The sequence below is a fragment of the Caretta caretta genome, chromosome 9 (genome assembly GCF_965140235.1).
Source record: "Caretta caretta isolate rCarCar2 chromosome 9, rCarCar1.hap1, whole genome shotgun sequence".
In the NCBI taxonomy this organism is placed as follows: domain Eukaryota; kingdom Metazoa; phylum Chordata; order Testudines; family Cheloniidae; genus Caretta; species Caretta caretta.
This window is the reverse complement of record NC_134214.1, coordinates 82,409,972-82,437,209: the sequence shown is the minus strand read 5'-3', so window position 1 is coordinate 82,437,209 and position 27,238 is coordinate 82,409,972. Positions and strand designations below refer to the sequence as shown.

The 27,238-nt window shown below is 41.7% G+C and overlaps 1 protein-coding gene across 2 annotated transcripts in view; it reads left to right on the top strand.

Annotated features, from left to right (window-relative positions):
- The window catches only part of NEXMIF (neurite extension and migration factor), a 230,930-nt gene extending 204,205 nt beyond the window's left edge, over nucleotides 1-26,725 (top strand). For both annotated transcript variants that reach the window (XM_048864188.2, XM_048864187.2), the window contains exons 3-4: nucleotides 9,859-9,983; nucleotides 15,770-26,725. In XM_048864188.2, coding sequence (XP_048720145.2) covers nucleotides 9,908-9,983; nucleotides 15,770-20,070 — 4,377 coding nt within the window. In that variant the 5' untranslated portion in view covers nucleotides 9,859-9,907 and the 3' untranslated portion in view covers nucleotides 20,071-26,725. The remainder of the gene's footprint in view (nucleotides 1-9,858; nucleotides 9,984-15,769) is intronic.
- The last annotated feature ends 513 nt before the right edge of the window (nucleotides 26,726-27,238 follow it).

The following is a 27,238-nucleotide window of genomic DNA, read 5'->3' as shown; positions in this document are numbered from 1 at the left end:
GGAGGCCCCCAGTGCTTTCCTCCATCCATCAAAGGTTTCCTTGTCTTGAAACTAGTGTCATGCAGCCAACCTCCCATTAATTTAACAAAGGGTCCCACAAAAATGTTCCTGTGATAAAATTCTGTTTACATAATGGCCTGAGCTACATATGAAACTATTGTGAGGATACATTAATTAAGGTTGGTGCAGTGCGTTGGAAATGAAAACTGTTAGGTAGTGTCATGTGGAGGACTGCTGTTATAAAATGTTTGCTGCTTATTAGTAGCAGTTGTCTGAGGTCCCTGGACACATGGAGTTATCCTGGCTATCCTCCCATTCAGAGCCTTCGTCTAGGAGTCACATTCCTTCTTCCATAATGCCCGTTTATACCGAGCAATGCAAGTTTGGGAAGAGGAGGGTGGGGAAGCAGTGGTTTGACTGTGGCTCCAGCGTGCTCTCTGTTGGAGGATTACTAATGCGCAGTTACCAGGTAGAATCAGCCTTACTGGTCTGCGTGCCATGACTACTCTGTCTTTGAAGGACAGGCACATTTTCTTCGCACACGTTCAGTCTGCCTTGTCAGAATCTACAAGTTATTCTAGCAGATTCAGATTTATTGCAGATGATGAGTTAACCATGATCTTATTTTGTTTTTCCAGCATGTAACCTTGAATTCACAATTAGTTTAACATTTACTAGGTTGCTTTCACTTTCTGTTTGATGCTATCTCTACAGAATTCTTTGTGATCTGGGGCTCAGAACTTCCTCCTACAGTAAGAGGGGATTAAAACCATTTTTAAAAGCATCTTTCACTTTGTTTTTCAATTTATTTATGTATTTACAATCCCTATGTTTGCATCAGTGCGGCTGGTTTACTTAGAATACTGTTATAAACCCAATGCAAAGTCTCCTTGAGATTACTTCTTTGCCACCCTTACAGAAAGCTCAGCAGAGACAAATTAGTTAGGTTTCAACCAACATGCAAAAGCTTGCTTTGAGTAAAGCCAAATACTTAGAAGTGGGAAATGACTTGCAAGTGTAGCAGTGACTATATAAGGCATATACAGTACATGCTTCACCTTTCTGTTCCATCATTTCTTGCTCTGCACCAATACTGTGTCCATGGATCCAGATGTTTATTTTTTATTTTTACTGAGGAATGATTCTTTGGCTGCCTTAAGTGAATAAAGCTGCAATGTATTAACTAATGTCAAGCGTGGAGCATTTATCAATTTATCTTTGCTCTGGTGCTGCCTGTTGTATTTTTTCCTCTGTACTCTAAACATTGTTAGTGCTGCGGGCAAAACCAGAGTCCTTCTAATGAAACAATTACAGCACTGCTACTCAATATGCAAAGACTAACACCTCCAGCAAACGCTGATAAATGCCTTTGTTTATGATCCCCTCCCCTTGTTGCTTTATATAGGGAGAGTGGTGAAATTTACTGACCTCCTCTTAGTTTGAAAAAGTTTAATCAAAAAAAAAATTGATGCTGAATGACAGTCTGTGGGGGAGAAAATGGTTATAGGACCAGCAAAGTGTCAGTGTGAACTAACTGTGTGTGTGAATCCACACAAGGTATTGATGATATAATTACAAGGGAACTATGCTAAGGATGTTTGCCGGATCATTAAGGAACCACCTACTCACCACCAACACAAAAAGGAAGGTGCTGTGCTAGCCTGGCATGCATTTTAGACAACTAATAGTTCTCTCTTAGGCTCAGAGCTTGACAGTGAACTGTGTACCTGTGGCTCACAAAAGATACTGAGTTTAGTGCATCAGACATCTCTTTTGTTACCTAAATCGAAGGAGTCTAGACCCCAGAAAAGGGCACTACCCACGGAAAACATAGCCATGATGGTCACTAGTTATCTTCCTGTGAAGAGATGAATGTTTTTTGACTGGCTGGGCTGCAGATGGTTAGGATGGACATAGAAATGTATATGCTTTCACACACACTGTAGCATACATAGTGATACTGGAAATTAGCCATTCGGTGAGACTGGAAAAGGTGGTCTGGAAATCAGTATGGTCTAGTGGTCTTCTGGGTTCTACTCCCAGATCTGCTGCTCTTCTGCAGTGTGTTCTTGAGCAAGTCATGTCACTGGTTTGTGCCTCAGTTTCCCCCATCTGTAAAATGGGGATGATACTGTTTTCCAGCTCCATGGGGTTGTTTTATGGCTCAGTTCATTAATGCAGGGGACACTTTTTGAGATTCTCAGATCATAGTATCATCGTTTGGGGACCCAGCAGTGGATATGACCAATTTGCAGTGATGTTCCTATGATTATGAATGAAAGAAGGCTGATGAGGAGGCACTCAGATTCACAGAAAGGAATCTCACATTGTCTAAAGCTAGAGCAGGACCAGAGCATTTGGATTCCACATCTGAGACCCAGGGCTGAATATTTGACATGCAGAAAAATGTTTCACCCACAGGGTGACATCTCCACATCATCTTTCAGTGATATCTGAGACTTAACTAAACATTGCTTCCCAGGCAGTTGTGGCAGCTGTCCAGATTCTCTCCTCCCTCCCCCTTAAATATGTGCGTTCCACATTGTTACCTGGATACAGATGGAGAGCTGGACTGATCTCTTACAGGCTACAATCTGTCCTAACACAGTATTTTGCCTTAAAAAACAGACTTTAAAATCTGGCTGAACCAAAATTATTTCAAAGATAAAATTAAGTGACGTGTCTTTGTACCTCATTGTGACTCTTTCATCTAGTTGGGTGAATTGCTGAGGCGCGTAAATTTGTGAATAGAGCTGTTTGGAAATTTTAAAAAATGAACCAGTTCTCAAAAGCAAATGTCCACTGCTTTATTAAACGTGAATGGAATAATGGAAGAGAGAGCCCTGTAAGAACACTTGTTGTTTTACAAATGCAGGGAACCTACTAAACAAATCTGCCTGCACATGTGTTTTAAAGAGAATTAAAATTCCCTACAAAAACTATCTTAAGGTATCATGAAAGTTGTATGGTTAAGCACTCAAAAGTCAGGAAATACTAAACTTTAACTCTGCTCCCTCATGTGTCTGTATTACAAGGGCTTGGCTACCCAAACATACAGTTTGTGGCAAGCTGTGTTGTGAATCTAGCACTGACTAGCTTCTCGTGGACTAACTGTCCATGTGGATCCTCCTGATGCAAATTAACAGTTCATTAGTTTGCTTTGATCTAGTCCAGTTTTAAGCTAGTTCGAGCTAGATCCACACCCCAGCTTGCTGTGAACTATATGTTCACGTAGACAAGCTCTATGTTTTTAATTACACAATCACATACTATTTCCTCAAATAAAGCAACATTTTTCTGCATCATTACATAAAAATGTGTGGCATCTGATCTTTATTGACTTAGTTTTTATAAGACATGATAAGTTCTCTTCTCTCTAAGGTATGAATTTAATTATTTTATTAGCACCCATGAATTTACCTTACATACCTGATTGCAAAGAAATTTTCAATCAGCTGCATAGCCTTCTTCAGATTTAGTTCAGGGGATAAGACTATGAGGCTACCTTACCTGTAAATTCTGTTGGCCCAACTATATCATCTAAATGAAACTATTTCTCTATGTTGAAAGTATGCATAATCTGATGAATATTGTATGCATTTCCTATACAAGATTCTTGTGGATTCTGTTTGTCTGGCATGCACACTGCTGCAAGATGCTCCTTGTGTGCCTAAGATTATAGGGAACAAGTCGGATATTGTATTATTTGAGAAATGCTACATGATCATGTAACAAAAATTATATCAAATCATGAGTCACAAGTATAGCAACTTTACACACAAACAGCTCTTCTGCTTTATAAGGTTATCTTCATGCTCCAGAATCATTACAACTCAAAGTTGTGTATCAGGTAGCCAAAGGGTGGCTTACAGTGCTCTACAGTGCAGCCTATGGCTGGACAAAGCTTAAATACAGATATACAGGCTTCAGAGATTACTGTTCCTAGTACACTATGTTCATCTTGATCTGAATGGCTGGGCTAAATTGGATGTTGCAACCTGTATTTTCTGTAGTCTGGATCATCTTATTAAAGATGAGGGTGGGTGCAATCTGTTCGATTTTATTGGGTCCTGGCAAGTTGCTGGTGAAAATTTGGGTACCTCTGTTCTAAATAAAGCCAACATCATTGGTAAAATAAAACAAGCAGAAGTACTTCCAGTTCCAAGGCATCGATTTTTATTTCTGCCACCTCTATTAGAAGTGGATTCTTTTATACTAGGCATTTTAAGGTACCCTGGAATGGAACAAATGACAGACTGAGATCCCCTGTCTATTGGCAAATGAAAATATTAAATGTAGTCACACACAAGATATCAATTTATTATAAATATCAAGGATGAAGAAGAATACTTGAAATAGCTGAAGGATGATTATGACAACCTTAGAAATTAGAAGGAAAATAAAGTCATTCAGTTTCTGTGTCTGGGACTGGGTATACTGGTTCTTTGAATACAAGGATACTCTGGAGTTTAGGATTGGTAGCTGATTGCCCCAAGATGCTCTCTGAAGAGAATTCAGTATCCCTGTATCTTCCATGGGAACATCTCCAGATCCAGCAAAGGGTTTTGAAGTTGGATTTGCTTGGCAGATGGCCCTTGATACCCTTTCAGCTAACCTAGCAGGAGGTATAAAATATGCTGACTTTGCTTAGGAAGGGAAATGGGAGGTCAGAAAGTCTACAAGAAGGACTCCAGCCCTCATAGCTGGAAAGGAAATATATCTATATTTTGGACTGCTCTGATTCTTTTTTCACTTGCTACAGTTTGATGCCTGGGGAAGAAGCACCTGCCCTAGAGCCCTAGCTAGAGAGGGCTTTGCAATTCATGTTTTTTTATTCTGTGAAAGGCCTAATGAATACAGCACTCCAAGAAGAGGGAAGACTTTGTATTAATGAGAACACAGAGTGTGCAGTGTCTGTTTTTACTATGCGGAAACCTGGGCTCTCTTGCTGTGTTACTTTTCAGTGCATAAATATCTTAGAGACATTTACTTGGTGTGTTTTTTAAAGTATATGGTTTCATTAAAAGTATCCTAATTCTTATAAGACCTGTCAGAGGCATCAGAAGCTTTGACACCTAATTAATTTCTCTGGAGGTTTTCTCTAAGACCTAATTGCACATACAGGCCTCACTCCAACACTTGCACTTATTTACAACTCTGTTGCAGAAAATCAGATCTCCCATGATGGTGGTTTTTAATCCTCCTCTCCGTAAAAAAGATTTCCCTCAATTCTGTGTCTCTTGCAACCCTTGCCATCCACAACAAAAACAAGCAATGGACACTTCACTAGGTATTTGATTATTGGAATCGCTATGCTGGGTCTCATCTGAGGGCTACTGACCCTCCATATATTCAGCTTTAAACTAACACTCTGTTTCAGCCTTAACTATGGAGCAGCTATCACCACCGGATCATCTACCTACCTACCTAATATTGGCCTCTGTGTGTATATAGGTATGTGTATCTTATCTCTATTCATAAAGCTAACTTGATAGCTATAGATCAGTTTCCATTTTCCAGGCAGTTCATACCCACAGTAGAATATTTATTTTACAGCATGGATTTTTCCATGCTTGGAGGTGTATTTGGCCTCAGAGGATAATGCTGGCACATGGGAAAATTGAGTCAGGAGATCCGCATCAAGCTGTAGACATATATATCAGCAGCCAGATACTAGATGACATGGTTATCACCGCTTATTGGGTTTCTTTATCTTCATCCTCTGTATGCACTTGCAAGACATCTCCAAGCACTGCTGTGCCTGAAAATACTGTGAGCCAGATCACCCCTCCTCCTATTGTAAAACCTGCTGGAGGGGCCTCGGGGGAGGAGAGGGAGATCTCTCCAAAGATCCCATTGCATAATTTGTTCCCAATCAGTCATTTGAGGGAGCAAGTTTTGCCCCTCGTGGAACAGCCCACAGGGCCCAGCAATGAACCTGGAGAATCCCCAAAGATCTACAAGAGATCAGGGCCATCTGTGCAGAGGCCCTGTGCCCCTGAACCAGCTGTAGCACCGGGCAGCCTCCTGCCCAATCATCAGCCAAGGACTCCCAGCAGAATTGGGGTTTCCACAGACAAGATCCCACAATCCCAGGTGATCTGATATGTTTCTGGTGGATCACTGTGGGACCAAGAGCTGGCTGGGAAAGAGGTGCTTCCTTTGCCTCACCCTGGCATGCCTGCTCCTGCCACTAGCCTGTCCATTTCCCCCACTGGGAGACTGGAGCAAAGAAATGGCTGACCCTCCTAGTCTGAGAGGGCAGTGGTCCACTCCATGTGTATATCTGTCAAGGACACTCATGCACTGCACTTGGGAAAACAAGTGTCTCATGAGTCTAGCAGAGGAGAAGCAAAATAAACTGTAGCATCTTCGCGAGTAATTAAACAAATTCTGCTCTCACACATGCGTAACTCAGTAGCATTTCAGTTGAAGTCAGTGGAGTTTCACGAGTGTAAATCTAATACTAGTGGGAGCAGAATCAGGCTCTACACGTATAGTAACTGATAACACAGCTAGCACTTTAGGCCTTCAGATTACCTGGCAGGAGACAAATGTAGAAAGTAGTCCAGATATTTTAATCTTGTAATTTGGGGGTGTTTCTTCCTCTGCCCTAGTTTTGATTTCAGCCCCTGCAAAATAAGTAAATGTAGATTTTACCCATGCTTTCTGTTTATAGGAAAAGGAGTGCTTCCTTGAAGGAAACTGATCAAAGGATTTTTCTACACAATAAGATTCTGTATACATTGCAATATCATTATTGCCTATAGGACAGAGAGAGGCTGTGTGAGATGAATATTATTTAGAGAACATTCTTTGTGAGACACTAACACTGAGCCTGTCCAACAGAATTTGACCTCAGGAATATTGCTTTCATGTCTGTCCACATTCTGTCTTTGGAGTCAGCTTCCTCCACTCCAGGAATACCAGGCCGCATAAGACTTGTGGAGCATCCCCTTGGTTTACAAAACAGAAAAAAAGCACATTTTGGATTTTTTGATGATCTGATTTGGAGAACAACTGATGGAAAGTTGAAATAAGAGAATCAGTTTCAGATGTTGCATTGTTATCTTATCCCTCAATTCAATGATCTGCAGCTTTCATACAGCTCATTAGTAGGGCCAAGGGGAAGATGTAGAACAAAACTGCAGGAAACAAATGTGTGGGGAAATTTTCCCAATTTTGGTGTTGGAATGTTTTAAGAAAACATTCTTAGAGTCGTTCGCGTACTCACCTAAATTAAATCCTAGTGGTGTCTTTTTAAAAAGACGTGGAATCATGGTGTCCAAGCTTGCCAGTGTTTTGTGTCTGTATCAGTGTTTTCTTTCTGGAGAAATGTGGTATGCAATGTGAATGACAAATTTACTCAGACGAGGTGGAGGTTAGCTGTCAGGGAGCTGGCTTCAGCTTCTCCATCCTGTGCTGACTGGCCCCTGTGCAAGTTAGAGAATCACCACTACACACCAGAGATGATGACAGATTCAAATAAATAGGGACATTTATTACAGCATGCAGCATTCCAAATACAGAATGTGAGATCATCCAGACGCACATACATATTTGTGGTGCTTTGAAATGAGCAAGCAAGCAGTTCAAAAATGTGAGGTGTGGATAGCTGAATGTGCAGTCATCCGACTTTACTCACGTGTGGTAGGGTTGCCTGGTGTTCGGTTTTGGACTGGAACGCCCAGTTGAAAAGGGCTCCTGGCGGCTCCGGTCAACACTGCCGACCAGGCCGTTAAAAGTCCAGTCAGCGGTGCTGTGGGTCTAAGGAAGGCGAGTGCCTATGTGTCCAGGCACCGCGCTGCGCCCCGGAAGTGGCCAGTAGGTCTGGCTCCTAGGTGGGGGAGGTCATGGGGCTCTGCACGCTGCCCCCGTCCCAAGCACCAGCTTGGCACTCCCATTGGCCGGGAACCATGGCCGATGGGAGCTGCGGGGGGGAGTGTGCCTGTGGGCGAGAGCCATGCGGAGGCACTTCCGCACCTCCACGTAGGAGCCAGACCTGTTGGCCACTTCCAGGGCGCAGTGCAGAGCCAGGACAGGCAGGGAGCCTGCCTTAGCCCTGCCACCCAAAGTGAGCCCACACCCCAATGCCCTTCCCCATCCCTGAGCCCCTGCCCCAAACCAAGAGCCCCCTCCTGCACCCCAAATGCCTCATCCCCAACCCAGAGCCCATACTCCTCCTGCACCCCAAACCCCTGCCCCAGCCCAGTGAAAGTGAGTGAGGGTGGGGGAGAGTGAGCCACCGAGGGAGGGGGAATGTAGTGAGTGGTGGATGGGGCTTCGAGGAAGGGACGGGGCAGGAGGTGTGGCCTCAGAGAAGGGGCAGGGGTGTTCGGTTTTGTGCAGTTAGAAAGTTGGCAACCCTAACATGTGGTTATTGGAAATGAATGATCATTGCACATTTGTCTTCTACCTGGAAAACCATAAGAGAGGGACAGAATGGATTTGTTTAATGTCAATCCATGATGTGTTTAAGCTTCTTACCAAATTGCAGTACTCCTCCCACCAAAGATTCCTCACACAGCAAGCGGCCCATTCCAAAGAAGTCAAGCTGTCTCACTTACTACTTTAGACTGTGTATCTCCTGAACGCATGTTTAACAGGCAGGAGACATTATTAAGCAGCCTGTATCTGGAAAATGTAGAGCATCTGTCATACTTAAAAGTTAATCTTCCTAAAATTACATGCAAATACTCTAAATCTGTGGTTCCCAAACTGGGGTTCGCGAACTCCTGGGGGTTCACAGAACATTACAGGGGATTCGCCAGAAAAATTTCACTAATGGCGGCCAGAGGACCCTGGGCATTAGAGGCAGCAGGTGGGACCCAGTTGCAGGGCAAACAGCCTGAGCCCCAGGGAGAGCGGGGCCGGGCAGTTGGGGCTGGCAGCCCGAACCCTGCCCCCATGAGCCAGCCGGCTGCCTGAACCCCAGCACTCCACACGGGGCTGGTAGCCCAAGCCCCAGGGAGAGCGGGGCCGGGAAGTTGGGGCTGGCAGCCCGAGCCCTGCCCCCATGAGACAGCCGGCTGCCTGAACCCCAGCACTCCACACGGGGCTGGTAGCCCAAGCCCCAGGGAGAGCGGGGCCAGGCAGTTGGGGCTGGCAGCCCGAGCCCCGGCGGTCAGCGGGACCTGCAGCCCGAGCTCAATGGAGCTCAGTTGACTGGGGCAGTCAACGGGGTCCAGCAGCAGGAGCCGTGCGGAGGATATTTAAACTTAAATCCCTGGAAATATTCATTTTTAGGAGGGGATTCACGAGATTTCACAATTTAGTGAAAGGGGTTTGCGGGCTGTTAAAGTTTGGGAACCACTGCTCTAAATGATACATAGTTTATGACTGGGAAATTTTACTGAAAATATGGGGAGTCTCTTTGATTAAAATATGTCAGTAGATCTTTTACTGGGCTCCGTGGCCCACTGAATGAAACATTGTGGCAGACACAGCAATGGACTGAGGCGCTGGGAATGGTGTCGGTGTCCGTAAGCTGGGAGTCTCATTTTAACAAAGTCATCCTCTCTGGGGAACCACTGAAATTTGGATTTGCACTGAAGTAAAATTCTCGGTGGTAGTGAAAAATTCCTCAACAACTGCAAAGAAATTGTGTTACTGATGCTTGTTGTTCTTTTGGGAAGAAAATGGAGTCATCTCTTTTTAACTCCATTGAAATACATTGGACTGGGGGAGGTTTTGGATTAGAAGAGTGAAAATATGATAGCTACTTTGTTATAATAAATAGTGTTTGTCCTCCTAAACAGGGTTAGTAGCTGTGTGTAATGTTTTTTTCTTTTATTCACAGTTCTGTGAGCTTATTTCAGGAATTTTAATGACTGTAATTATGTTTTTGGAAATGTACAGGTTGGCTAGATGCAGTGGAGTATGGAATGAACAATAAGAGGTTAAATTGATGGATGACCAACAAGATAAGGATTGTGCCTCAGAAGACCATGAAACTATCCTGATTAATGGGGTGAAAGAAAATGGTAAGGAAACCTAATTACAGTGCACGAAGCAGCAGTGATAACAGCAAGCCAATCTACTTTCCTAGTTCATGTATTTAATTTCTGAGTATTGCCGACATCTTCAAAATGTAGAGCAGTGGGGCAGATGGATATTTTGTGCAAATATGTTGCTGCAGCTATGAATCTTCAGTTTTTAAACCTTAAGCAACAACTGCTGCTTTTTCCCCACACATATGTGCATGCCCACACACACACACATAGATCTGAATTGTGATTTTTTTTTTGAGTGTATTGGTTTTTGTTACATACTGTTGTGACCATTTTGGCAGCATGGTCCCTCCAACTTGCTGTCCCAAGATCACATTAGAATTCTAGGCACCTCTTCTGTGCATAAACACATGCTACTGGTAAAGTCATGATCCTGAGAACTGTTGAGTAATTTCAACTCCCACTGAAATCAGTGGGAAATGATTGGCATCTTTCAGGAACATGCCCAAAATTTCCTGTATCTAGCTTTGTCTTTGGTCATTTTCAACTGCTCCATACTTGCTTTCAAAAGCAATAACTAATTAAAAGTATTCTTCAGTGCTATGCTTGCCTGCAAACCTGATGGAGCTTCTATAAGGTGGGTGCATAACTGGTTGGAAAACCGTTCCCAGAGAGGAGTTATCAGTGGTTCACAATCAGGCTAGAAGGGCACATAATGAGTGGGGTCCTGCAGGGATTGGTTCTGGGTCTGGTTCTGTTCAATGTCTTCATCAATGATTTAGATAATGGCATAGAGAGTACACTTATAAAGTTTGCAGATGATACCAAGCTGGGAGGGGTTACAAGTGCTTTGCAGGATAGGATTATAATTCAAAATGATCTGGACAAACAGGAGAAATCATCTGAAGTAAATAGGATGAACTTCAATAAGGATAAATGCAAAGTACTCCATTTAGGAAGGAACAATCAGTTGCACACATACAAAATGGGAAATGACTGCCTAGGAAGGAGTACTGCAGAAAGGGATCTGGGGTCATAGTGGACCACAGTTAAATATGAGTCAACAGTGTAACGCTGTTGCAAAAAAAGCGAACATCATTCTGGGATGTATTAGCAGGAGTGTTGTAAGCAAGACACGAGAAATAATTCTTCCGCTCTACTCCACACTGATTAGGCCTCAACTGGAGTATTGTGTCCAATTCTGGGCACCACATTTCAGGAAGGATGTGGACAAATTGGAGAGTCCAGAGAAGAGCAACAAAAATTATTAAAGGTCTAGAAAACATGACCTACGAGGGAAGACTGAAAAAATTGGGTTTGTTTAGTCTGGAATAGAGAAAACTGAGAGGGGACATGATAACAGTTTTCAAGTATTTAAAAGGTGGTTACAAGGAGGAGGAAGAAAAATTGTTTTTCTTAACCTCTGAGGATAGGACAAGAAGCAATGGGCTTAAATTGCAGCAAGGGAGGTTTAGGTTGGACATGAGGAAAAACGTCCTGTCAGGGTGGTGAAGCACTGGAATAAATTGCCTAGGGAGGTTGTGGAATCTCCATCATTGGAGATTTTTAAGAGGAGGTTAGACAAACACCTGTCAGGAATGGTCGAGATAATTAGTCTGCCATGAGTGCAGGGTACTGGACTAGGTGACCTCTCAAGGACCCTTCCAGTTCTATGATTCTACGATTCAAATAATTCCTCTGAGCATTTGCTGATGTCATTTAGCTTTCAAGTTCCTAGCACTGCGACAAAAACTGGCATTTTCATTCTTTGTAGCATCTCTAAAATTTATTTAAACATACATGGTTAAGTGCGTGTTTCTGTTTAAAATTGTTATTAGCCTTTTAATTTTTCTGACTGTTGATATTTGACCATATTGGATCTTTGAGGGCCCAATCTTGTGAGGTGGTATAGGCTCGGATTCTTGTACTCTATCAAAATGAATTTGGAAGCATAAGTCTATAGGTGCAAATTCTATTCTCTTCCACACAGCTATAAATCCAGAGTAACTCCAGACGTATAGGTGAATAGCACTGTTGTTAGTTGATAGAGTAGTGAGAAATGAAACACACATTTGTGATTTCCAGCATGACAGAATTCAGAATATATCTGTCAGTTTCAGCCAATCTTATTCTTTATCAGATACATGCAAACAGTCTGTAAAATAATAGTGGGTGACAGTTGCTAGAGCTACAAAGAGATTTCCTGGCCATTATGCGTGTGCCTAATCTACTCCTACCAAGCAGAATCAATGGTTACCTTGTCAATAGAAACTGATTTGATTTGTAGAATCTGATACAACTTCCATGAAATGCAGTTAAACAAACAGAAATAGGAAAATGTCTTAATTAAATACTGGAGTATAATAGTGAATTTTCTAAAGGTTTTGGCCCAGATCTTCCAGTGCTGTGCAGTTACTTGATGCTGAACCAAAAGCAGGTTATGTGCTGACAGCAGTGTCTTTGCCCATGTGAGGATCACTACAGTGTAGGGGATTGTGACTTAGTCAGCATGGCAGTTCTTATGCCATCATCATCTCCCTTCTGAAGGAACTCAGATATGAAATTGCAGAACTACTAAGTGTTGTATGTAACTTATCACCTCTTAAATCAGTTTCTGTACCAGGTGATTGGACTTTCAAAAAGCCTTTGACAATATTCCTCACCGAAGGCTCTTAAGCAATGTAAGCAGACTTGGGATAAGAAGGAAGGTCCTGTCATGGATCAGTAACTGTTTAGAAGGTAGAAAATAAAGGGTAGGAATAAATGGTCACGTCTCACAGTTGAGAAAGGTAAATAGCTGGTTCCCCCAAGGATCTGTATTGGGACCAGGGCTGTTCAATATATTCATAAATGATCTGGAAGAAGGGTATGGAACAGCTTCCATATGAGGAGCGATTAAAAAGACTGGGACTTTTCAGCTTGGAAAAGAGACGACTAAGGGGGGGATATGTTAGAGGTATATAAAATCATGAATGGCGTGGAGAAAGTGAATAAGAAAGTGATATTTACTCCTTCACAAGAACCACGGGTCACCAATGAAACTGATAGGCAGCAGGTTTAAAACAAACAAAAGGAAGTACTTCTTCACACAACACACAGTCAACCTGTGGAACTCATTGCCAGGGGATGTTGTGAAGGCCAAAACTATAACACAGTTCAAAAAAAAATTAAGTTCATGGAGGAGAGGTCCATCAATGGCTATTAGCCAAGATGGTTAGGGATGCAATCCCATGCCCTGGGTATCACTAGCCTCTGACTGCCAGAAGCTGGGAGTGGATGATAGCGGATGGATCATTCAATGATTGGCGTGTTCTGTTCATTCGCTTTGAAGCATCTGCAACTGGCCACTGTCAGAAGATAGGATATTGGTCTAGATGGACCATTGATCTGACCCAGTATGGCCGTTCTTATGTTTGCATGTTCATTATGGTGGTAGCCAGGGCTTCTCTATATCCTATTAATCCCTCACTGCTTTACTGACCTGTTGGGGACACTGGCATCCAGTGTAATTTAGAGTAGCTTTTAGGTAGCTCTAACTTACAGCTAGTGATTGGCTTGGCATGAAACAGGCTGAGAACTTGGGGAGTGCAAAGGAGGCCCCTTTTGCACCCCTCCCTCTCTGCAACTATACTGCACTCTCTTTGGCTATAGATGAGTATTTGGGCTACTGTGTTTTTACTTAGCTTTTGAGTTAACATGTTACCATAAAATACTGAAATAATGTTAAAATTGTGACCAAAAACTGTGACAAAAGCCAGAAAATCGATAGTTACGTCTGAAATGCTCTTCTTGGCTCTCAGCCCCTCTGTACATTGAAGTCACTACAGTCCATTGAGTAAATACACCTTTTAATTGAATATGATCTTGACTTTATCATTATACAGTCCCTGGAAAATCCATTTTTCAGGATTTGCACCTCAAAGGAGTCAAGCTCATTTTTACAGATGTAGATCTAAAAAATGGAGATGATTTAGGTGGTAGTGAATGTTTTAAGACCGAGTTCCCATTGTCATTTTAACTTCCCTTGTTCATATCCTTGTAACTTTCACAGACATATTCCTTTTGGCTTCAATTTCCCATGCTTACTGTCAGCTCAAAGTTGATTTATTTTTTTTTTAAGTTGGAGCTGAATTTGTTCATTTGTTTTGTTCATTTTGTGTTGAAGTTATGGGAGCTGGCCCAAAAGTTGCTTTCCCGTATAATCCAATTGAAATTTTTGCAGCCTCAAACTCAGAAATGGCTCAAGTGAGGAACTCTTGAACCCTGTTGTTTTTAGTCCTCTCTAAAAAAGGAAAAGTAAACCACATTTCAGGGAAATCAGTTCAGTAGCTTTAAAGCTATATATGTTTAAAGGTGGAATGTAATGTGCCTGTGTATGTGTAAAACATTTCCATTTTCACAGGGCCCCGAAGGTAGCATTACTTGGAAGGTGGGGTGCATGCTGAATCGCTTTAGTTTTAGGTTGCTCTTACCTGCTTAAGGCTTTAAAGCTAAAGGTGTCTCAACCCTTAAGACTGCCAATCGTGTGGAGCTGCCTTAAGCTCTTTGAGCCTGATTCTGATCCCATTCCAATTTCACGCTCAGTTTCACAGCTGCAGCTACAGTTTCTAGCACAGCAGTGTAGACCCCCCCAATGGCAAAGGGGGAGGGGTTCTCCCGTCACTGTAGTTAATCCGTCTCCCCAAGAAGCGGTCGCTATTTTGATGGAAGAATTCTTCTGTTGGCATTGTGCTGTCTACGCTGGGGGTTAGGTCAGAGACTTAGCTATGCCGATGGAAGTTTTCAGTGTAGACCTGCCTTGAGGTCCAGAACCCTCAACCCCATCTTGCAGTTGTTGGCTCAGCAGTGCTCCTAAGGCCACTACTGCTGGATGTTGTCAGGAATATTAGCCACAGGCCACTGTTCTCCCTAGAGATTTCTGTATATCAATAGATCCATAGAATGGGAGATCCCCTGGCCATACTTGTTCCTCAAGGCACTGGCAGACAGAGGCCTGGCTGAGCGATGTAGCTGTACCAACCTAGCCCCTGGTGTCGACCGGCTCTAGGTTGATGGAAGAATTCTTCTGTTGACCTGGCTATTGCCTCTCGGGAAGGTGGATTACCTGTGCCGACGGGAGAACCCCTCCCATCCGCGTAGGTAGTGTCTAGACTGAAGTGCTACAGAGGTGCAGTTGTGCCCCTGCAGTGTTTTAAGTGTAGACATACCCTGCGTCACTGCAGAGCTAGTCTGCAGGGAGTGCAGAGGGATATGGAGATTCATGTCTTGACCCCTGCACCGTGGACCTCACAACAGCCCCAGAATTTTGCCTGTAAGTTACTAAATAGATGCACAAGTGTGTGATGTGCTGGAGTTAGTGCTGCCTTGAAAACCTTCATCTTCTGAGTTTCTTGACTTTGGTGTCCTAGTTTTCTCCTCATTAACAGTGCAGTAACACATTTGTTCTTTACTTTATATTGTATTTTATAACTCTGGGTGTTTACATAAACACATTATGGGCTAGATCCTCAGCTAGTGCAAATTGGCATAAATACATTAAATTAGTTTTCTCATCAGTTTCAGTGTAAAATAAATATTCTTGATAAAGGTGACTATAGTAGATTGCATAGATGCCAAATCTGTCCATATGCACAAGTCTTGCAGTCTTGTAAGCAAGACACTGCTGTTTTTCAAAGAAGTTGTTTGTTTGCAAAAGTCATCTCCCAAAACATAGCAAGAGGAGGGGAAAATAATCAGATCAGAATCCCAAGGTTGTTAAACTAATTCTCTTTCTCTTATTCCTTCTCTTCCACTCTCCCTTTTTCTTTCAATTCCTCCAGAGTCACATGACCCAGACAGTGATGGGAAGCCTTGCACTGCTGCAGATACTGCGGTTACGTTTTCAGCCTTGACAATAGCTCAGAAGGAAAATCAAGTGTGCCACCGAGTGCTGCCTCCTCTGACTTCAAGGAAGCCCTGTTTGTTGAGCCCTCCTTCTCCTCTGAGACTCACTGATGTACCTGAGAACACTTCAGATGATTCGTCCGCACACGCTATTTCTCTTACATCTTGTGTGACAAAGAGCATGAGCTCCTGGTCTCTGCCAGGCGATTGTGAGAAGGCTCCATTCACAATTATGGAGCCCGGAGGCATGTCAGCTCTGACTGGTGACTGCTTGATGCAGCCAAGCCGGACCTGTCTAGGCTGCTTTATTGAATCAAAGGACGGCATTGATGCAGAGCCGGGAATAAGCTTGAAAGTGGGTGATATAAATAGGGATTATGACACCTGTTCAGTCTCTGATATAGGGATTCACTGCATGAGCACAGGAGAAACCATGAGATATGGGGATCAGCTGCTTTCAGACCAGCTTTTAAGCTTCCCTATGCATAAATCGAGGGCAGCAGACAAAAGAGATGCAGAGAAATCTGACAGTGATTCAGAGGACCCCACTCAGAAAAATTATTATGAGGGATTACTATCAGACAAATGCAATGGTGAGGAACCTTTGCTAACAAATCCCAACCAGGAGTGGGGCTATTTCGAATCTTTCATAAGTGAAAGTAAAATTGAGCTGCTTGACCTTTGCTCCAAAAATGAGCTTTCTGTAAACTTGTTTTCCGAGGAAGATGTGGATAATTATATGTTTGATGATGATGATTCAACCTTGGGAAGTGACGTCTGCTCCTTAAAGATTAGATATGAATCTTTCCAAGACAACGTGAGGGAGAAGACCAATGCCCTGCAAGAGGATGCCCAGTTCAACTTCTTTCCCAGCGTGTTTGGCAACTGCACTAAAAGGGACAACAAGAGCACCCTCAAGAGGGGGGCTGGTGGTGGGGCTGATCCTTCCCAATTCAAATCCGAGGAGGGCATCATTTGGGGGGAGGAAGAGGAGGATGGAGAGGAGGAGGACGGGGAGGAGGAGAAGGAGAAAGCTGCCTTAAATAAAACTTGCAACAGTACAGAGGTGGTACAGTATATAGGCTCTAAAAGGAGCCACTTCTTGGACTCTGTGAATTCCACAGAGGACTCCGGGGAGTTCAGTGATGACAGCACCTGCACGGAGTCCTCGGATGATGTGCTGCGGGATATAAAAGATTGTAGCAGGTATCTGTCCAGGGAACATTCCAATTCCTTCATTCAGCAGAACTATGGGCTGCGGGCAAAGAGGAAAGTACGATACAGCGATGATTACTTGTACGATGTGGATTCCATTGAGAGTGAGAAGATTCTGGATAAGAAAGAGTGGCTCCCGGATGGACCCAAAGAGGAAGATGACGACGAATGGTGCCCAAAGAAAAGGCGAAAAGTCTCTCGCAAGGAGCCCCCGGTTATCATCAAGTACATCATCATTAACAGATTTAAAGGGGAGAAGCATATGCTGGTGAAGCTCAGTAAAGTCGATGCCAATGAGACTACTGTTACCCTAAGTGAGGAACTGCTCAGCAAGTATGAAAAACTGGCCCCACTGAAGGGCTTCTGGCAAGAGAGGCAGCAGAGCCGGATGGATTATCTTAGATCGTCTCTTTACCACAAACAGAATTTCTATCTTAATGGCTCGGATGTCTCATTCCTCCCTCACCCGAGAAAGCGAAAATGCAAACTAGCAAACAGGCACAGGATTCAAAGAATTAAAGCCATTGAGCAATCGGTGAACAAACTGGGCTCCTGCTCCTCTGATCAGAAGCAGCCTTGCAGTAGTAAAGAAGATGCAGGCCTGAAAGGGATGCAGACATTAGCCATCGCTACCCCCAGCTGCGCAAATGGATTACATTTAAATGACATCACAGGCATTGCCTCAGTGAAGTACAAATCACAGGAAAGGGAATATAAGGGAACAGAGAGGAAAGTGCTACGCCGAATCAAATTCAAAAGTGAAGCCCGATTGAAATGCAAGAAAATCAAAGCTGCCACAAATACAGGAGAAATCTCCCCTGCTTTGGAAAATCAGGACACAGCAGCTAGTTTGAAGGATGAAAATATTCCTTGTGCTTCAGAGACCTCCCATATTTCTGAGTGCCAGGAGGATAAGGTTGCTAAAAATTCTACTTTCCTGCCAGCCACCTGCTCTCCAGACAAGCCTCTACCACCTGCTAATATCACCACCAATGTACCCCTGATCCCCGGCGGGTATCTGCAGACATTGTTAGATGCTTCTGATTTGTCAAGTAACACTGGTATCTCATACTTCACCCAGCATCCTGCTGAACGGCAGCATTCCCTCCCTAGCATTGTTCAGGCAGAAAAGCAGTTCTCTGCTCTGCAGACAGCCCAGAGTTGTGTGCTGTCCCCGCCTTCTGAATCTGAACTGCAGCAGTCACCTGGCCACTTAGAAATTGAGCAGAGCAACTTCAGTAGCATGTGGCCAGCAAACAAGGCTGCTAGCAGCAACCATCAGGAATTTGCAAGTGACATGAGGGAGGCTTCTGCATTATCAAATGAGTTTGGTGGCTCAGCAGGAGCAGATAACCTCCCAGCCTCTGGATATAGTCAAGTAAATCTGAATAGCAGCAAATTGCTATACCAAAAAAAATATGTGCCGGATAACCAACAAGTGCAGTCTGATGATTCTTATCAGTCATGCCATTTTAATAATGGAGAGGGGCGCTTTCATTTCCAACGAGGTACACTAAGTACGGATGATGGCAGACTCATTAGTTTTGATTCAGTGGGCTCACTGTCAGTTAGTTCGAGCAATTACAGTTCTTTAAGTCTAAAGTCTTGTGAAAAGGATGGTGAAGATGATATTAATGATGATTTCTTGGCCCACTGCAGTCCCAAGCTAGTGATCCAACAAAGTATAGATGAAATAACCCCTTTGAAAGAGTCTACGGACCTTTTAGACATCTCCAACTTCACACCTGATAAGTTCCGTCAGTCATCGCTTTCGGAAATGTCTCCTCCAGACACCCCCAACCTTTCCCCTCAGATAACTGTGTCAGATACCAAATCGCTAAGCAATCTGAAAGGTTTTCAGGAGACCACTCAGACTGTGCTAAGCAATACTGATAAGGTCAAGTGGAACTGTGGGGTTCTCCAGACCCAAGATCAGGCAGATAGTGGGTTTACTTTAAATAATCATCAGTTTCAGTTCCATATGTTCAATGATGAAGATTCTGTTGGCCTCCTTGAAAAAAGTCCATGCTTGTCAACATTTAATGAGCCATCTGGTCAAATTAGCACCAATAGTAAAGTGTCAAAATCTAAGAGGAAAAGTTCATCCAGCAAGAATGTAGGTACAAACCAAAGTTCTCCCCAGAAAAACACCAGGAAAAAATCTCCTAAAACTAACAAAGGAACTGATAAACCACAAAGTAAGAATTCCAGGCAGACTCCCAAATCAACAAGGAAAGGGAAAAATGCAGCTGGAGTCAATGGTGAAAAGGCTCAAGCAGCTGGCAGCAGGACAGTCAATCAGTTAAATAATACAGCCTCAACAACAAAGGCACTAGCTGAATGCATTCAGCACCGCAGCCCAACCTCTGTAAAGATAGGGAAGCATAATGGACTATCTGGTGAATGGTCACTAAGAAAAGACAATAGTACAGGCTGGTCCGAAACTAGCATAGCAAACACTAACAACCTCCTTGATGATGATCAAAGGGAATTTGAGGAACCTTCCAATATTTTATCTAACATTGCATCTGGAATGGCAGATGTTCAGAGATTTATGATGGCCTCAATCGAACCCTTGTGGGGGCCTGTAGGCCATAACAGCGTCCCAGATATATTTCGGTCGCCTGAATCTAACAGCCTGAAATTGAAAACTCTTAAAATTTTGGCAGGGACATCACAAGAGTCCAAGAAAAAGGGAAATGGTAATTCCCCGGGAACTGCGAAGAATCACAAGTCAAGCAACAAGGGCTCAAGCAAAAATAATGGCAAAGCCACAACTTGTGATCCCAGTCGCCCCAACTGTTCAACTGGGTACAATATAGACATTCACTCTCCCTTTTTTGATAAAAGCTATAGTAACCTGAGCACTTTAGGCAATAATGGACCTACCCATAAAAAGCTGTACCGTCATAAATCAAGTTCTAAATCACTGAGGGATGAGAACTGTAAAGTAAAGCGAACAGACCGTGAACAGACCCATAAGGACCCATCTGTGACAGCTTCTTTTGAAAAACTGAGGTAATGCTGCACCAAACTGGCTGGAATGCACCCTTAACTTTCCTACTACCTGCTAAGCCCGCTGTTCCTCATTTTTTCCTTCCTGAAAGCAAGAGTTGCATGAAAGAGACATTCCCCTTTTACAGTTTTTTTTAAGTGCATGAAAATACTTATTACTTGCAAGCTACCTAAAAGAATGACCCATTTTCTGGCTTGGCTGGGGTTAAAAAACTAACAAGGCTACTCTTTTCTGCTGTTTGGCTTCTTCAGTTTTTAATTACTTATTTATTGAAAAAAAAACAAAACAATTACATGCTCTTTTTAATGATTTTGAAAAGGAAAGACTTTTTTTTTGAACATTTTGTATAAAACAAAACACAAAAAAGAGGTTATGCATCCAAAAGCCAAGATATCTAACTAAAGGCTCTTTAGTTTGAAAATGAAAACTCATTCATAATTGAGCTTCATGTGGCAATTTTGAGTGCTTTCTAGCCCCCTCTGCTGTTTATATCATAACCTATATCATAAAGCGTCATCTGCTGTATCAGAGTTTAGAGCATATGATCCTATCGTGGTGGCTCCACACAGGCTAACTAAGATGGCATAAAATGTTTGATTTTTCTGCAGGGAATCAGACTACATTCTTCTTAAAGCAGAAACAACATCTTTGGTTTTACCTGTGTTTGAAGAAGAGACTCCTTTTTCTAGAAAGACGTTTGATGTTTGGTTTTTTTTTTTTGGTTTTTGTTTGTTTCTTTCAAAATATGCCTTGTGGTATGTTGAAATGTAAGTGCTGAAATGAAGAGTTTGAAATTGTGGGAATTTATTCTTTGAAAGCAAACCTAATCTGGTATTCTCCGTGAAAGACTTTTAAAAGTCATACTGTTGTACAGTAGTTTATGCACTATTACCCACAACAACAACAAAAATTGTGCCAAACTATGAACAAGTGACTGTATTGTACATATTTTTACTTCTCTATCAACATTGGGTTGTGAGTGTTTTCTGGAACTATGCCTTTTGATTTACTATAAACATTCCAGTGATTATGTATTAACCACCCCCCTTTGAAAGCACCTGTAACTCACAGTGAAAATGATGTTGTTCACTTATACAACTTACCAAAAGTTTTATGGACATAACTAAAAGTGTGCCAAATTTACTTACCTCATTTCATGGATTTGCCCTGTGGTTTAAAGCTCACCAAAAAAAAAAAAAAAAAAAAAAAGAACTTTAAAACTGAAGCTGGGAAATTTTAATGTCCTTTCTTTAGAAACACGAGCAAAAAAACCATAATGATGAAATTTTGGGTTTCATTATAGGAGAAAGTTGAAATGTTGGAGGAATTCAGAAAATCACTCAAGGTAAGTTTGACAGGGACTCAAATGTCTGCATTTAGAGACTACAGAACAGCTGCTTTTCAAGTGTCTGTTTTCTTAAAGCAAAACCTGTAGCTGAAGATCATTTAAAGTGCAAAGTTATATTGCTGATACTTTGTATCTCAGTTTTATATATTTTATAATAACCTGGGATAAATTCTAAAATAGTTATAAAATTAGAACTACTACATTTCATACATTTATTGCTATTTACTTTTCTTTGAGAAGTTTCTTAAACATTTTTATGCTGATCCTGTCAGAAGTGCTCTCATATCACAGCTTTGGTGTTTTCTAAGGGTTTAACTTTGCAATGCCAATATTTTTTGAAAACTTAAAATGAAAACAATTTTCAATGCAACCATTTTTTTCTTTGACTCGGTACATAATAAAAGAGAAAACAGAGAAAACAGAAAAATTTGTGATTTCACCAAATCGAGGCCAGATCATACACGACTGGACTATATGAAGATAGTGATAAGTATTGAATGCTAAAAGTATTTTCAGAAGGCCTTATTTGTAGCCCACCATGCCCTCACCTCGAGAAAACAAAAACAAAACAAAAATTCACTTATTTTCCTTGTTCAACTAGGAGCCTGTGCATTTTGCTGCTGATTTATTATGAAACCTTGATATGCAAGAGACCTGCTAACTGGGGAGCTAATGAAAGCAGAGAAAAGTAAGGTCACATATTTATGCAATAGAAAATTATGGGTACAAGGAGAGGGGCCTTAGTAGCAATCTAATAGGAGATCACTTCCTCAACCTATTCATGAGTATTGAGGTGGCATTTCAAAGTAGATAAGGATAGACTTTGTGTTTGCAGTACATGGAAGTGTTTTTGATATAGTCAGGTTTTTTTCTGTAATATTAATGGCAGAGTTGGAGGTGGCTATACATTTTTATATTAAATTATTCCCCACTTTATTAGTATTGAGACTTAGAGATGGGACTGAGTTGCAAACTTCTGACCTGGATCCAAAATCTCTTAGCATTTGGGGTTGTTCAGATCCTGGGGTTTTAGTTTAGCCTCATCTCTTTAATAACATTATTTTACTTAACAACTAATCTGCTTTGTAATTACTCTGAAAGTATCATATTGGTTGATTTGTCCTGAAAAATAACATTATAGCTCTGCCTGGAGTGAGTGACTCTGGATCAGATTATGGTAGCTCTGCAATCTCATAGTGACTGTTGATTTATGGGACCCAAGCTAGAGTGCAGCATCCCACAGAAAATCCAGCAAGTGGGGAGTGAGGTCTAAGGGACCCCAGAACTGCTAAAGCAAAAGCTCTCTACAGGGATAGCTCTGCTGGCCCCCACCCTTAGGTGCATGGCTTTGCTTAAGCCATGTTTCCATTGCTTGGCTCCCCTTGTGGCTACATAGTAGCAACCTGGAAGAGAACTCAGAGCCCTGTTAAACAGTGTTAATTCCTACTTGGATGTCTACTGTGGCAGAGAATAGAGTCACAGAGCACAGCCAGCCCCCTGCCCTTCTCCATATCCATGGGGCCCTGGAGCTGGGTGGGAAGACACAGCACCCTTTCTCTCAATCAATGCCACAGCTGGAGACATTCACATACAAAGGGTCCCGTCCACATCTGGATCCCGAAGAGACAGTCCAGGCCTATGTAATTACAAAGTCACTGTTGTATTTTGTATTTATGTGGTAATCAGAGATTAACTGCTCTATAAAATAAAAGGGTTGCTAACTAAGATTTTCTAGAGCTGTTTCCCATTCTGCACATGGTGGGTGGGAGGGATAGGAACCTGTGATCACTGCTATTTTGGATGTTTAGGCTGCTGCTCCTATGGAGCAGGGTCAGACCCAGTTCTAGGAAACAGCAGTTCCCTGCCCGTTGACTCAGACCTGCCATTTGAAAGCACATTTCTGTTGGTCTTCATTGTGTTGTGTGTGTTTAACATGTGACTCATAATAAGATACACTGTACTGAAACATACAGCAATATTTATGGGATTTGAGAAATGTGCAATAGGACAATAATACAGTACATAAAACATATCAATTATTGTATTGTATCTTGCAAACTCCATTAATACTCAGTTACCCTACATTTCAGTACAATATTAATTGCAGATTCCATCTCCCTTGACTCACTCTCTCAGCCTTCTGTCTCCCATCTCTCTGGCCTCCTTGACTCTGTCATCCTTAGACTGTGCCATCATTCCTTGCCACTGAATGCCTGAAAAACAAAAGTCCTTGGGGTAAAACATTGACCCTGCTCCACCTGTGACTCTATTATCCCTCTGCTAACTCACCCCTTCACTTGGCTTCTAAAGCCAGAAATCTTGGAATTCTCCCTGAACCAAATTTTTGTCCTCTACCCTTGTTTACTTTTCTGTGCACCTGCCTAAAGCTACCTCGAGAACATTTTCATAATCTCTTTATCTTATTCCTTGTCAAAAAGCTCATTCCTGCCTTCACCACTTATTATTCTATTATCCTGATTAGCGCACTTCCCTTTTGCATACTCCTACATTCAAAAATTCTGGAAGGTCCAAAATATTGCAGCTAGTGTCCCCTCTCCAGGATCCTGTCACTAACTGGCCTCTTGCCATTTTTAAATCTCCCTTTAAAGGAATCTCCAAGGATTCACTCCACCCTTCCCTCTCCTTATTTTCTCTCCCATCTCCACTTTGCATCATTTTAGTCTGCCTCCTCAGGATCCTCTACAGTTCCACGATTTTATTTGTTTTGGCTCATCTATGTCGGATGTTCACTACAAGCCACTAAGCCATTCCCTTTTACAGCTTGCCGTGAAGTCCCTGTTTTCAGTGTATCTTGTTTGACTCTTACTATCAATGCGTTTTATGATCCTTTGTATAAAGGATGCTATGTAAATTATATAGTATCCTTGTTCTCTTACGATGCGCTGTACTGCAACTCTGGCAGATTTCAGTTTTGGTGAGTTATAATCATGAGATAAATTAGAATACATAAAGGGACAAACAACCCAATTTAAAAGGACCCATTCCCATTATTAGCCTTGCTTAGATTGGCATAAACTGGGTCAGTTTAATGTGGCCCAATTTCATTTGCTCTCATTCCAATTCCAAGAATTGAAGTGAGAAAAATCCCTGTGCTGGACAGAGTCAAGGTGAGGAGAATGCTGCATTTGCTTGCTAATCCTGGTTCTAGCAGGACTGGTGCCTCCTGCATTTATAGGGAAATTCTCCATTTTCTTTTTGTAAATACACTATAAGGAATATTTCTTTTCAAAATAAATGCCCATGACAACCTGATTTTAAATTACAACCCCCGATGTCCCTAGTTTTCTTAGCGGTACTTGCATATAGAGGTTTTGTAAAGACAAAAAGATTAATAATGGGGAACTTGAGCAATCATAAAGCATAAAATTATGTATTCTCCCCCACTTGCGCCCCCTCCCCCCTTTTAGCATAGTGTTTCTTGAATAAGGAACCAAAATCTTGAATTAGAACCCCGATTCAGCAACAGACTTAACCATGTGACTAGTTCAATTACAGCCAATTGGGCCTACTCCTGTGCTTAAACTTTGGCATGTGCTTTTATATCTTGCTTAATCAAGGCCTAAACAGAGAGGGGGAAAATTGTGTTGGGATCAGGTGGATGATGCTTACTTTGTGAAACAATTGCCATGGGCGTAACTTTTTTGTTTAAAAAGTCATGTTTACTGCTATTTTCTGGCATTATAGCTCAATCTACCATTAATCAAAATAAAGACATTTTCAGCAGTTTCAGCATTGGCACCCATTGGATTAGAGTCGTCTTTCACTTAGGCCCCAGTCTAGTGAAGCACTTAAGCACGTGCTTAACATTAAGTACTTGACCAAACATGACAGGTCCCATGAGACTAGTCACATGCTTAAAGCATTCTTATCTGATTTGCTGGATCAAAGCCTTACCGTGGTGTAAGTCAGAAACTCCATTGAAGTCGGTGTAAATGAGAAGAGAACCAGGTCCATAGACTTCAGTTGGTGCAGGATCAGGCCCTTGGGCTGTACTTTCTCAACTCAGTGCACTGGACTTTTCCTGTGCAGCTTCCAGAAAGTCTAGTGGAAGTTGCATGGCTCAAGCCACTGACATCTTATTTGAGAATGTGCCTCCTTATCTTTCAGTGTGTAAAATAATGCAAAAAATAAATAACATACAATGTCTGTGGTAGAAGCAAGGCTTTTAAAATCTGTTTCTCAGGTAAACAAGTGACACTAATGACAATGGAGTAACAGCCATCTAAGAGAATTTGGATCTATAAAAAGGAGGGTGCCCTCAATCTCACAGGATAGTTGGGTTGCTAGACACGTTTGCTGAGCCTTTGAAGACTTGGTGAAAAAAGGAAACAAGAAATAAAATTTGTATTCACTGCTGCCCTTCGATAGAAAAATGTACATTTCAAAAGCACAAAGGGAAGATTTTTTAAAAAGAAAGTAAAAAAAGAAAGATATCAGTTAAATTCCTTTTGTCTTTTACTCCCAGTGGGAAGCAGGGTAGAAATCTAAGGAGATGCTCTGTTTCACTGCCTGCAGCACTGGCTGTAGACATTTTGACTGCTGCCTACAGAGATTTGAATGTACTGCTCCTTAAGTTAACTTCCATAGAACTGGAGGCACCTCTTTAGTAAGTTGCTACTGTTTTATGGTGCTAAAATAACTTTTATCCCCCTTGAGCATTTCAGAAATAGTAAATGGCCCTTTTTATGAATGTAACATATCCATTTCTGTTTAACATTTTACACGACAGTTTTAACATGTTTGGAAATTATTTGCCTTTTTTCTTTTAGAATAAGCTTTATAAATATTCTGTAGAGTCAATTGAAGTATAATTCTTAAGGATCACTCTAAGACGCCTACAAAATCTTGTATATTTTTAAGTGTGCCAATTTGTAAAATATTTTGTAAGTGTATATTTTTCTTAGAAAAGTGCTGTGAAGTGTTTGTATGTGTGAGGTTTCCTTTTTTTTGCACCTCCGGGTGTTAATAAAAGGATGTATACTTAAAAGTTTCTGGTTTTAAAAACCAAAATACAAAGAAAAAAATTAAACTTTTGTTGGGAATTTTGTAATAAAAAGAAATGTTGTGAAAGAGTGTAGTGATATTGTGTAAAGGAAACTGGAAATTTGTGAGCGCTTCGCTGTTTTATAGATCCTCTTGTAAATTATTCTTGTAATATTTTTGGTTTTGTTGTTCTTGTTGCAAAGGTTTTAAATATTTGTGACTGACTCTGTATGGTGAAAATGTCATATTGTTAACTTGCTGAGTTTTGTTATATTGTTTATGGAATAAATAAAAAAATTAAAAATCTCATTTTAAGATCATGTATGAAAAAAGAAATTAAACTCATTTATTGAACATTAGAAATTGTAATATTAGAAATCATTATTGTTAGAAAGAAATGAGTAATGGAGTCTCTTGCGCACTCCTGATTATAACCTTTTGATGGTCAGTTTAACTGGGCTCATGTTAAAGTCTGTGGGCCATAAGGCTCCTAGAGGTGGTGGGGCCGAACTGCATAGAGCTGGTTGGGTGGGGAGGGGGGAATTCATACAGAGTCTGAATTTTTTTTCTTTGAAATTTGAAAGTTCATCAAAATTGGAAAAGGTTGGTAGTTGGCCTAAAAATGGGGATACATTTTCAAGATTGAAGTCCCCCCTGCCCGCTTTTCTTTGGCCAAGCTCTAGAGATGCAGCACCCACAGAGCATTGTGGCTGAGAGGAGGCATAAGACTTGCAGGGGAGTTGGGCAGGCAAAGCATTAGCATGTGCTCCCCCAAGACAGTATTTCAGGTGCTATCTGCTGCACCGGGTGCACTTCCCTATC